Source organism: Cetorhinus maximus, chromosome 31 (assembly GCF_964194155.1).
Source record: "Cetorhinus maximus chromosome 31, sCetMax3.hap1.1, whole genome shotgun sequence".
NCBI classification, from domain to species: domain Eukaryota; kingdom Metazoa; phylum Chordata; class Chondrichthyes; order Lamniformes; family Cetorhinidae; genus Cetorhinus; species Cetorhinus maximus.
In genome coordinates, this window is record NC_135909.1 from 14,057,024 (window position 1) to 14,070,170 (window position 13,147).

The window sequence follows — 13,147 nt, forward strand, 5'->3', positions numbered from 1 at the left end:
CTGCACACATGCTCACCAGGGTCACTGGAAGTGTCCATGAATTCCCACATAGCACAGGAGGAACATATCGCGGGTGTGAGCTCTGCTGCCTTCTGTTCCCTTTAATTCAAGCTTGTTAGTTACTCCCTTTTAAAGAATACTAATTACACTAGGGTCCTTATTCCACTCCTACTACAGTCCAAAGTCCTCACATTATTTTGTTTAAACTAATGGACTGCAGCAGTTTAATTACTAGAATAAGTAGAAGTACTTACCTGACCTACTTACTGCGTCATATTTTGAATTGTGATGTCACTTTGAACTCCACCGCCTGGAGGCCCTGAGGGTCCGCCTCTCCTCTCCGGACTTGGCGTCTGTCAGAGGGAGAGAATGAAACAAAAACAAAAATACCTGGAAAAACTCAGCAAGTCTGGCAGCATCTGCGGAGAGGAACACAGTTAATGTTTCGAGTCTGAATGACCCTTCAACAGAACTAAGTAAAAATAGAAGAGAGGTGAAATATAAGCTGGTTGTGGGGGTGGGGGGGGACACATGTAGAGCCAGTGATAGGTGGAGATAACCAAAAGATGTCACAGACAAAAGGACAAAGTGGTGTTGAAGGTGGTGACATTATCTAAGGAATGTGCTAATTAAGGGTAGAAAGCAGGACAAGCAAGGTACAGATAGCCCTAGTGGGGGTGGGGTGAAGGAATCGAAAAAGGCTGAAAGGTAGAGATAAAACAATGGATGGAAATACATTTAAAAATAATGGAAATAGGTGGGAAATGAAAAATCTATATAAATTATTGGGAAAAAATGGTGGGGGGGATCGGAAAGGGGGTGGGGATGGAGGAGAGAGTTCATGATCTAAAATAGTTGAACTCAATAATCAGTCCGGAAGGCTGTAAAGTGCCTAGTCGGAAGATGAGGTGCTGTTCCTCCAGTTTGCGTTGAGCTTCACTGGAACAATGCAGCAGGCCAAGGACGGACATGTGGGCATGAAATCCGGGTGGAGTGTTGAAATGGCAAGCGACAGGGAGGTCTGGGTAATGCTGGCGGACAGACCAAAGGTGTTCTGCAATGCGGTCACCCAGTCTGCGATTGGTCTCTCCAATGTTGAGGAAACCGCATTGGGAGCAGCGAATGAAATAGACTAAATTGAGGGAAGTGCAAGTGAAATGCTGCTTCACTTGAAAGGAGCGTTTGGGCCCTTGGACGGTGAGGAGAGGGGAAGTGAAGGGGCAGGTGTTACACCTTCTGTGGTTGCATGGGAAGGTGCCGTGGGACGGGGTTGAAGCATAGGGGGTGATGGAGGAGTGGACCAGGGTGTCCCGGAGGGAACGATCCCTGCGGAAAGCCGCTAGGGCGGGTTAACATTTGGTGTTTTGTGGTGGCATCATGCTGGAGTTGGCGGAAATGGCAGAGGATGATCCTTTGAATGCAGAGGTTGGTGGGGTGATAAGTGAGGACAAGGGGGACCATATCATGGTTCTGGGAGGGAGAGGAAGGTGTGAGGGTGGATGCGCGGGAGATGGGCCAGACACGGCTGAGGGCCCTGTCAACTACCGTGGGTGGAAATCCTCGGTTAAGGAAGAAGGAAGACATGTCAGAGGAACTGGTTTTGAAAGTGGCATCATCAGAACAGATGCGACAGAGGTGAAGGAACTGAGAGAATAGGATGGAGTCCTTACAGGAAGCGGAGTTTGAGAAGCTGTAGGCGAGGTAGCTGTGGGAGTCGGTAGGCTTCTAATGGATATTGGTGGACAGTCTATCACCAGAAATTGAGACAGAGAGGTCAAGGAAGGGAAGGGAAGTGTCAGAGATGGACCATGTGAAAATGATGGAGGGGTGGAAATTGGAAGCAAAATTAACAAATTTTCTAGGTCCAAATGAGAGCATGAAGCAGCACCGAAGTAATCATCGATGTACCGGAGAAAGAGTTGTGGGAGGGGGCCGGATTAGGACTGGAACAAGGAATGTTCCACATACCCCATAAAGAGACAGGCATAGCTGGGGCCCACGCGGGTACCCATAGCCACACCTTTTATTTGGAGGATGTGAGAGGAATTTAAGGAGAAATTGTTCAGTATGAGAACAAGTTCAGCCAGACGGAGGAGAGCAGTGGTGGATGGGGATTGTTCGGGCCTCTGTTCGAGGAAGAAGCAGAGAGCCATCAGACCATCCTGGTGGGGGATGGAAGTGTAGAGGGATTGGATGTCCCTGGTGAAGAGGAGGCGGTTGGGGCCAGGGATCTGGAAATTGTTGATATGATGTAGGGTATCAGAGGAATCACGGATGTAGGTGGGAAGGGACTGGACAAGGGGAGAGAGAATGGAGTCAAGATAGCAAGAAATGAGTTCCGTGGGGCAGGAACAGGCTGACATGATCGGTCTGCCGGGGCAGTCCTGTTTGTGGATTTTGGGTAGGAGGTAGAAGTGGGCCATCTGAGTTTGGGAGACTATCAGGTTGGAAGCTGTGGAAGGAAGATCTCCAGAGGAGATGAGGTCAGTAACAGTCCTGGAAACACTGGCTTGATGTTCAGTGGTGGGGTCATAGTCCAAGTGTGGTAGGAGGAAGTGTCTTTGAGTTGATGCTCAGCCTCTGCGAGGTAGAGGTCAGCGCGCCAGACAACAACAGCACCACCCTTGTCAGTGGGTTTGATGACAATGTCAGAGTTGGACCTGAGAGAACGAAGTGCAGAAAGTTCAGAGAGAGATTGGCTAAAGTGGGTGAGAGGAGCCGAGAAATTGAGATGACTAATGTCACGCCAACAGTTCTCAATCAAAAGATCAAGAGAAGCTAAGAATCCAGAGGGAGAGGTCCAGGTGGAGGAAGAATATTGCAGGCAGGTAAAAGGATCCATTGAATGGGGAGAGGACCCCTGCCCAAAGAAGTGAGCACGGAGACGAAGGTGGCGGTAGAAGAGTTCAGCATTGTGCTGAGCCTGAGATTCGTTGAGATGAGGGCGTAAGGGTCTGAAACTAAGTCCTTTGCTGAGCACTGAACGTTCAGCGATGGAGAGGGGAAGGTCAGGGGTATGGTGAATACACGGCCGGGGCTGCCATTGGAAGACGGGATGGGGACAGAGGGACAGGCAAGGGTTGCGGGTCCTGGATGGGTGTTGGTGTCAATGAGTTGTTGGAGCTTGCGTTCCTTTGCACCTGAAAGAAAGAGACAAAGTTTCTTGCTGAGGCGTCGGATGAGACGAAGAATAAAATGAAACTGGGGACATGCGCACCTTAGAAAAAGAGTGCGGCGGTGCTGCTGGAGGGAGAGGTCGAGTGTGTTCATATGGCGGCGCATGGCACTGAGTGTAGATCTCAGAATGCGACGAGAACAGCAGTCCGAGGAGCGTTGTATGTCCTGGAGATACCTTTAATCCTGGGTGGGTTTGAAACATAAGGGATGGAATTTCAGTTGAAATCCACATGGGGTAAGTCGGAGACGGAGACAGTTACTGAGGAAGGAAATATGGCTGTGGAAGCGAGTTTTGGTAAACACCTTGTCAAACACCAGGAGAGAAATGGAAAACAATGAAGGTGAACAAGGCAAGAGAGAGATACGAAAATCCTGTCAGAGTGAAGAGCAAAACTTCTTCAAGGTAGGCATTCCTTGAAGAGAAGTGGCAGTTAATTAAACACTAAGATAAAAGCAAAAAACTGCGGATGCTGGAAATCCAAAACAAATAGCTGGAAAAACTCAGCAAGTCTGGCAGCATCTGCGGAGAGGCGCACAATTAACGTTTCGAGTCTGAATGACCCTTCAACAGAACTAAGTAAAAATAGAAGAGTGATGAAATATAAACTGGTTTAAGGGGCGTGGGTAGGACAAGTAGAGCCAGTGATAGGTGGAGATAACAAAAAGATATCACAGACAAAAGGGCAAGGAGTTGTTGAAGGTGGTGATATTATCTAAGGAATGTGCTAATTAAGGGTAGAAAGCAGGACAAGCAAGGTACAGATAGCCCTAGTGGGGGTGGGGTGAAGGAATCGAAAAAGGCTAAAAGGTAGAGATAAAACAATGGATGGAAATACATTTAAAAATAATGGAAATAGGTGGAAAAAGAAAAATCTATATAAATTATTGGGGGGGGGGGGAAAGGGGGGGGATCGGAAAGGGGGTGGGGATGGAGAAGAGAGTTCATGATCTAAAATTGTTGAACTCAATATTCAGTTTGGAAGGCTGTAAAGTGCCTAGTCGGAAGATGAGGTGCTGAATGAAAGCCCCACTCACTCACATGTACCGCTAACTGACAGATGCACAATGAGTCTCAAACACTATCACAGTCAGACACAGAACGACATCAGCAATCACTTTCAGTCCCAGAGACTTGCCAGAATGCACAGAATGAATCCCACACTCTCTCACTGTAGCACGGCCTTACAAACAGTGAATGAATTCCAAACTCATTCACAGTATCAGAGTGAGTAAATCCCAAACTCGCACATATTATCAGGGGCTCTCTGTTACAGATGGCATCCCGCTTTCCCTGTGGAGAACGGACCCTCGCAAAACAATCAGGCAACATTCCGCGATGTATAGTAAAACACTGAGGAACTGGGGCTGGAGAGAGTCTTTGTAAAATGTATTTTCTGACTAAAGTAAATGGGCTGATGACGGAATGGGAGGAGGAGTGGGGGCGAGAAATCACAATCTGATTGGCCTGTTTCCATATCCAATCCTGAAATTATATACTTAGAGGCTGGTTTAGCCTTTAAACTGTCCATTCAGAGTCATCTTTTCCCAATCCTTCATTAGCATAGATCTGGGAGACTGTCTATTTAATTGGCGCTCGGAAGGGGTTTGGTTTATTTCTGTGTCTGAAACTGAAAATGGTTGATGAGAAGAAACCAGCTCCCAAGAAGGGAGCCAAGAAAGCCTTAAAGAAACCGGTAGCAAAGGGCGGCAAGAAGCGGCGAAAGTCGAGGAAGGAGAGTTACTCCTGACCATTTTCTGAACAGATTCACCAGTCAGAGTTACAAGGACTATTAATACAATCTGCTCGACAGTCCGACTTTTTAGACTCTGTGAGGAACCGCCCCGAACAGTAATTGGCTGCAGCCTTACACCCAGGCAGTTGCGTCCAAAATCGAACCAATGAATAAATCCCTAGCAACTCAGGTCCTCATTGGTCGAGTTGTTTTTAATTGCCCATTTAAAAATTCCGCCTTTTTTTGCAGCCGTTTACCGTCTCGACAATAGACTTCGTTCTTCCCTTTTTTGAAAATTATAAATACTCTCTCAATTTCACTCTCACTGACTATTTCCTAACCCCAATCAAATTCCAGTTCATGGAACCCGTCCCGGCAATTTTTAAACCCCGCATCATCCTGGTGAATCTGCTCATTTTTGGACAGAAACACCAGTCTGTTGTTTGAACTGTGTAAAGTCAGTGCTGAATTTCCCAGGCAATAACTGAATTGTTAATATAATAATAATTGAGCATTGCTCCATACAGCACAACCAACCTTTAAAATCGCCGCTCGCTTAGAGGAATGGATTGGGTAATAAAATAGAAACGGTGCTGGGGGCATCAGACCCCGTCCCATTGCCCTCATTCTGGGCTGTTCATTCCGATAAAGAGCGGGAACGGGAGCGGCTCGAAGCTCCCCCTGTTCCCGGTCTGAGTCTTGACGGACATCCGTGCGAATATTGGGATTAGGAGCAGGAGGAGGCCGCTCAGCCCATCGAGCCTGTTCCGCCAATCAGTGAGATCATGGCTGATCTGATTGTAACCTCAACTCCACTGACGGGTTGAACGGCTGATGTCAGAGGAACCGCCGGATCCTGCCATTACTATCCGACTCATTATTCATCTAGAACAAAACCTTCCGACAATATGAAGCAGTGGAGAGACTTTTCAGTGTCAGTGCAGAATGTGCCATCCGGGTAAATAAACAACGAGCAAACTGAGATTCTCAGTACATTCACCGTCAGAACAATTCAGGCACTAACATTCCCGATCACAGCCCATCCCAGCACCCGTTCCCAGGTCTCTGCTCTCTCTGTGAGGCGGTGGGTGGCTCTGAAAAGAGCCTTTGTTCTGCGTTTGGTAGAAAGGGTCGAATTGTTTAGCCGCCGAATCCATAGAGAGTGCGGCCCTGGCGTTTCAGAGCGTACACCACATCCATGGCAGTGACCGTCTTGCGCTTGGCGTGTTCAGTGTAGGTGACCGCATCCCTGATCACATTCTCCAGGAAAACCTTCAGCACCCCGCGAGTCTCCTCATAGATCAAACCCGAGATCCGCTTGACACCGCCACGGCGAGCCAGGCGGCGGATTGCTGGTTTGGTGATTCCCTGGATATTATCACGAAGCACTTTGCGGTGCCGCTTTGCTCCGCCTTTCCCCAGTCCTTTGCCTCCTTTCCCTCTGCCAGACATGTTGATTGTTCACTCAGATCGCCGCAAAATATGAGACACGAGCTGTTTAGGTTCCTCTTTTATACAGCCCGCCCCGACCTGACTGAGAAACGGGACAGACAGTGAGAGGCGGGACGGGGAAGAGACTGAGTGACAGACAGAACAGAGGAATGTCTATGATAATCCAGCTCCGCCCCCTGCCTGCTCGAACCGACATTTTTTTTAAATTATCGACAATGGAAGTTAACACAGCGCTCGGCACAAAACTTATAGATTGGAGCTTCATGTTCAACGGTTCTAGAGACCCGCAGCTTTTAAATACAGAGCTTTACAAAGAAAATTCAGTACTACTCCCGCCCAAGTACATCCACTATACCCTGTCAAATCCGTCTGTTTCCACTTCACCCCCAGCTTCTGTTCTATCCCCACACTCCTCCCCTCCAGGCGGGTTGAGCAGTTTACCGACACCTCACTCCAGCTGAATTACACAAACTCATGTGTTGGGCTTTGAGTTGTAACGCGGGGTTTCTCCGCCCGGGTAACTGTCTTACACACTCTCACCCTGAATCTGTGAAAAGGATACGAGCAGAAACTGACAGAGCAGCTGAACGAATCCCCAGTTACAATGGGGCGCGAACACCGCTCTGTTTTATTGCAGAGTGGGAGAGGGGCTGGGTATAGTGCATGTCAGTGAGATACCGGGAATTTTCAATTTAATATAAATCATTTCAGTTTGGAACCTGCTCCCAGCGCCGGGACAGGGACATTTGATTCGGGGATCAGCTCTTTCCTGAGAGACGTGGGCGGCTCTGAGAAGAGCCTTTGTGTTCAGAGGTTTACAATTTGCTCGGCTGGTTTCATTTCTTTCCTGGCGCTGCTTTCTTAGCCTTTGCTGCTTTCACTTTGGGCTTGGCCTTCGATTTATCCACTTTTTTTAAAGCCTTTCCGCCCGTCACCTTCTTGGCGGGAGATTTTTTCTTCAGCGCTGCTTTCTTCACCGCCTTTTTTGGAGTTGCCGCCTTCTTGCTGCTTGTTTTCTTGACTGTTGCTTTCTTCGCTGGGGATTTCTTGGCTGCTACTTTCTTGGCAGGAGATTTCTTAGCTGCTGGTTTCTTTGTTTTCACCTTCTTGGCCGCTGGTTTCTTCACTAAAGATTTCTTGGCTGTTGGTTTCTTCTCCTTCTTTCCCACTTTCCCCTGGGATTCCTTCTTAGGGATTTTAAAGGAGCCGGAGGCGCCCTGTCCCTTTACCTGCACCAGGGAGCCGCTCTCCACCTTCCTCCTGATACTTAGCCTGATCTGGGAGCCGAGCTTCCCCACATCGACACCGCTGCCAGACAAAGCTTTCTTTATCGCGGCCAGGGACATCCCCTTGCGATCGCTGCAACCCGCCACAATCTTGAGGATCTGTTCGCCTATCTTGGGACCGGCTGCCTTCGATCGGGAAACCGCCTTCTTCTTCTTGGGAGGTTTGACTTGAGCGGCAGCGGCTGGAGGAGCCGATTCGGCGGCTGCAGTATCAGTCATATCCGAGACTGTGTGTAAAATCTCTCTGACAGTCAGAACTGGATCAGAAATGAAACCAGTGGTGGCGGCTCAGAGCAACTTAAACACAGAGAGCGGACGGGGCAGAGACAACCTGCTGTCAGCTCCCGGCTCCTCCAGCCTCTCTGTGTTTCTCTCTCCTCATAAACTCCCCAATTCCACTTCAAATTGGACATTTCAGATTCTCACACTCGCTTCCTTCTGTTAACAAAATCCGACTGTTTGTTGTCGAGAAAGTTCCATCCGAATTAAATGCAGCAATTTCGATGTAAACCCGTTTCTTTGCTGCTTTGATCGCGCCCTCTCAGCCGAGCTCTGACTTCTTCTCTGTGTTTCCACTGAAATCTTGAAATTAACGAAATATTTCCCTTAAATTCTCTCTTCAGGGCTGAGCAGGGGAGCAGCGCGATCTTATGACAGGGAAATCTTGTGATTTTATACAAGAAGGACTCGGAACCCTGGCGCTGAGGCCGGACACACAAACACAGTGTCATTAGTCTAACCCGCCCGCCCCTTTAACAGACTCTCGCTGATACAATGTTCACATCTACACATTGACAGGACAAACTGTGTCTTGATCCACAATCTTTCAATTCTCCTTGGACATGGGAGTGAAGCCAGTGAACTGCAGGTTGCTAATGTTACATCTGTGTTTATAATTTATAGGGATAAACCCAGTAACTATAGACCAGTTAATCTAATGGTCGTGGTGGGGAAATGTTGAGAGGCAATAATTTGGGATAAGATTCATTGTCACTTGGTAGAACATGGGTTGATAAATTACAACCAGCACAGATTGGTTAACAGAATATCAGGACTGAAATAGAACCACAGAAAAGCTACAGCATAGAAAGCGGCCATTCAGCCCAAAGTGTCTGTGCTGACCAAAAAAAGAAAAGAAAATTAAAAACCTGCTCATTAAAATCCCACCTTCCAGCACCCGGTCCATATCCTTGCAGGTGACAGTGCTTTAGGTGCAGATCCAGGTGCCTTTAAAATGAGTTGAGAGTTTCTGCCTCCACCACCAAACGAGGCATTGAATTCCAAAAACCCACCACCCTGTGGGTGAAGATGTTTTGCCTCATGTCCACTTCTACCAATCACCTTAAACCTGTGCCCTCTGGTAATTGACCACTGTGCTCAGGGAAAAAGGACATCCCTGCCTACTCTATCTCGGCCCCTCAGAGTCTTGTACACTTCAATCAGGTCACCATCAGCCTCCTCAGTTCTAAGAAAAACAACCCCAGGCTATCCTATCTTACCCCATAGATGCAATTTTCAAGTCCTGGCAATATTCTTGTAAATCTCCTCTGTACTCTTCCCAGGGCAATAATGTCCTCCCTGTAATGTGGTGACGAGACCTGTGCACAAAATTCCAGCTGTGGCTGAACCAGTGTTTTATACAGTTCCATCATTACATCCCTGATTTTGCGTTCTATACCTTGTCCAATAAAGGAAAGCATTCCATATGCTTTCTTTACCACCTCATCCACCTGTCCTGCCACCTTCAGGGACCTGTGGATATGCACAAGGTATCTAACTCCCTCTACCCCTCCCAATAACCTATTTATTGTGTAGTTCCCTAGCTTTGTTTGCCTTCCCCAAATGCATTACTTCACACTTCTCTGGATTGAATTCCATCTGCCATTTTTCCATCCACTCAACCAAACCATTGATATAATTCTGGAGACAAAAGCTATCCTTTTCACTATCAACTACAGGGCCAATTTTTGTGTCAAACTCCCCAAAGCCACCTACAAGGCACAAGTCAGGAGTGTGAAGGAATATTTTGCACTTGCCTGGTTGAGTGCAGCTCCAACAACTCTCAAGAAACTTGGCACCATCCAGTATAAAGCAGCCCGCTTGATTGGCACTCATTCCACAAACATTCATTCACTCCACCACTGATGAACAGTGGCAGCAGTACGTACCATCTGCAAGGTGCACTGCAGAAATTCACCAAGGCTCCTTAGGCAGCACCTTTCAACCCACAACCAGTAACATCTAGAAGGACAAGGGCAGTAGGTGCATGGGATGCCATCAACTGGAAGTTCCCCTCCAGGCCTCTCACCATCCTGACTTGGAAATATATCGCTGTTCTTTCAATGTCGCTAGGTCAAAATCCTGGAACTCACTCCCTAACAGCACTTTGGGTGTACCTACACCAGAGGGACAGCAGTGGTTCAAGAAGGCAGATCACCACCACCTTCTCAAGGGCAATTAAGGATTGACAATAAATGCTGGCTTAGCTAGCGACACCCACATACCAAGAATGAGTAAAGGATAATATTCCAAGGTTGCATACCGCCATTGTCACATTGCGACACCGCCTTGTGCTATTCCCCAAATGTTCTGGAATGGCAGCCCAAATCCCCAGACCATTATCCTCCCTTCAGCCAACATTCTGTCCCTTGATTTAGTCCATCCTGAGAAAGAGGTACTCGGCATTCCTAGTTCCTCTGCAGACATCCGGTTGCTGCTAATGGACCAAAAGGCATAAAACCTGAAAGAAACCCTCTGGCACAGCCCTCTAAGCATATCTCCATTAGACCATGCAGACAATACCTGCTTCATAGATAACAATGGCGGGAAGTATAAGCAATTTCAGTGCCAGCATTCTGTGGAAATAGAGGATTCAAGATAAAACAGAATTAAAAATACTGAACATCCTCAGGGAGCAGGACTCAAGTCAAAGTGGAAAAATCCCAAGGATTTATAGACGAAAGCTTTAACCACTGGACAATGGCAGCTGAAATCACCCCCCTTTTATACAGAGCAAAAATGTTCCTACACTGTTTCACTTTTGTTCAAGTTGTTTATAGTCAAATGAAGAAAATAAAACGTTGGAGAGAATTTCCTTAATTTATGGAAACACCAACAGGGTTGAAAGGGGAAAGGATTAGGGGGAACTTCTACACTCAGAGGGTGGTGAGAGTGTGGAACGAGCTACCATCTGACGTGGTAAATGCGGGCTCACTCTTAAGTTTTCAGAATAAATTGGATAGATACATGGATGGGAGAGGTCTGGAGGGTTATGGACTAGGTGCAGGTTAATGGGACTAGCGGAATAATATTTCGGCACAGACTAGAAGGGCCGAATGGCCTGTTTTCTGTGCTGTAGTGTTCTATGGTTATAACTGCCAGTTGTCAATCACTCAGCCCCATCAGACCCACCCACACTGACGGGAGCTTCCTGCATCCAGCACTGGCCCTGTCGCACTCACCAGCTGCTCACCCAGACCCCACTCTCACAAACACTGCACATGGCTACCCAACCCAGAATCGTCCCCTCCACACTGACAGATACAACACGGTCACACTCTGCTTCAGTGAGATGAATGTCGCGAGCGGTTTCTTTTGAAGAAATTGTGGCTGATTGAGGCACTTTGAAATTCCTGATTATTTGTAGTGAATCTGTCGCAAACCCCTTGGGATTTTCGTGGAGTGATACCTAACATCCCTCTTTGTGAAAGGCTATTGAAGATAAATGATAATCTCTTTCGGTGAAGCAGGTTGTGAGGAGAATTCCTTGAAACGTTTACGTGCTGTCACGTTAACAACATGTAAACAATTGACACTTTTATTCACGAATGAAGTTAAACCAAATGTCCGCCCCGATGTTAGTCCAGAATATTCAGCATTTTAAACGGAGTGGGAAACAGTTTAAACACACATCTTCAGTGAGTTCTCGGGAAACAGGATTCAGCAACTGATTGTTGCAGCGTTCATGCAGTCATCTGTTTTTATCTCTTCCTCTTATGATGTTTGAATCCTCTCGCTGACCCAGTCATTTTTTTTTTCTTGTTCTGTTGTCTTGTTCTTCCAAAATCTCGATCTCAGTTTCTGAGCTTCAACTATTAAATAGAAAAGCGCCCATCTCTTCCAGTAGAAACGCACGAGGGAGTTTCTCAGTGTGAGTGACCAATTTCCACAAATCTCTTCTTTAGTTAAAGAAACGAAACGCTTCTTGCGTTGAAAGACTAGAAGATAATCTATTGCCCAAGGATGGACAATTTGATCCAGCAATTCGAAAGTACTCACCCGAACCAAGCCATATTTTGCACAGGTTAGCTGAAAAGCTTGGGAATTGTAGTCAGGCTCTGCTGGGATTTGAACCCAGGATCTCCTGTTTACTAGACAGGCGCTTTAACCAACTAAGCCACAGAGCCAAGATGCATTCATAAGTAATTTAATCACGGATCCAAACTTCAGGAGTTCCCGGAAAACAGGATTTAGTCATTGTTTTTTCCAGCGTTTATACAGTCACCTGCTTTAATCTGTCTTCCTCTTATTCCCCGGGATGATGTTTGAATTCTGTCACTGACCCAGTGATTTTTTCACTTGGTCTTCCAAAATCTCGATGTCAGTGTTCAATTGTGAAATAGAATTGTGCCCATCTCTTCCGGTATCAAGAGTCTCTCAGTGTGAGTGGCCTCTTCCCCCAAATGTCTTCCTCAGTCGCAGAAACAAAACTCTGTTCTTGTGTTAAAATCTTTGCAGCTGTTCAACGATACAGGGAGATACTATGTTAAACTACAATTCTCGAACAAAGACAGATTTCGCCCTGTTATGACGGAAGTGCGTAATCGCACAGATCAGTTTCAACGAAATAAGGCGCTGCTGGGATGATGAACCCAGGAGCTCCTCTCCACAAGGCAAGTGCTTTATCAGCTAAACCAGTAAGACTAATGATGCTCAGTTGAGCACATGGAAATACTGGAAATAATTCGCAGATCTGGCAGTATCTGTGAAACGAGGAATAGTTTACATTTCAGGCAGCGACCTTTCACCAGAACGACCTGAAACGTGAATCTGTTTCTCTCTCCACAGATGCTGTCAGATCTGCTGAATATTTCCAGCATTTTCTGTCTTTGTTTCAGATTTCCAGCATCCGCAGTACTTTGCTTTTGGACCAAAGGACAATGTGTTGCCTTTCCTGCACTGAGGGTTATTGCAGGTCTCTCTGGCTGTGATTATCGTTGATTATCCATCTCTGGGCTCTTTATGACTCCATGAGTTTGCCGTAATTTGGGAGTGAGCGCCAGACAAAAAAACGTAGTTAGCTGATTTCCTTGTAAACTTTTCAAATCACTGCCTTTTCCGGACTTATAACAAATTCATAAATGGGGGATTCACACACATCACTCCCTGAAACTCCTCCGCCAAACATTGAGCGGTTTATCGTGAGGTGGTTCCATTTACTGTATTCAGACACACGCCTGGTATAAAAGCAGCCGTGTTTGGGATGTGATTCACACACAC

At 46.9% G+C, this 13,147-nt stretch overlaps 1 protein-coding gene and 1 non-coding gene across 2 annotated transcripts; both read right to left on the reverse strand.

The window, feature by feature from the left end:
* Positions 1–263: 263 nt before the first annotated feature.
* LOC144670223 (uncharacterized) lies at positions 264–7,867 on the reverse strand. Its single transcript, XM_078532710.1, has 2 exons — positions 7,298–7,867; positions 264–353 (listed from the first exon to the last, which is right to left on the reverse strand). The coding sequence occupies exons 1-2, from the start codon at positions 7,865–7,867 to the stop codon at positions 264–266; spliced, it is 660 nt and encodes a 219-aa protein (XP_078388836.1).
* Positions 7,868–11,980: 4,113 nt separating this feature from the next.
* Positions 11,981–12,054, reverse strand: trnat-agu (transfer RNA threonine (anticodon AGU)). The gene has a single exon. It is a non-coding gene; the product is annotated as a tRNA-Thr (tRNA).
* Between the last annotated feature and the right edge of the window lie 1,093 nt (positions 12,055–13,147).

Coding starts and splice junctions, on each gene's coding strand:
- LOC144670223 (XM_078532710.1), bottom strand. CDS start 7,867: ATGACTGATACTGCAGCCGCCGAATCGGCTCCTCCAGCCGCTGCCGCT. Junction 354..7,297: donor AAAAATCTCCCGCCAAGAAG/GTGACGGGCGGA, acceptor TCCCTCTGACAG/ACGCCAAGTCCGGAGAGGAG.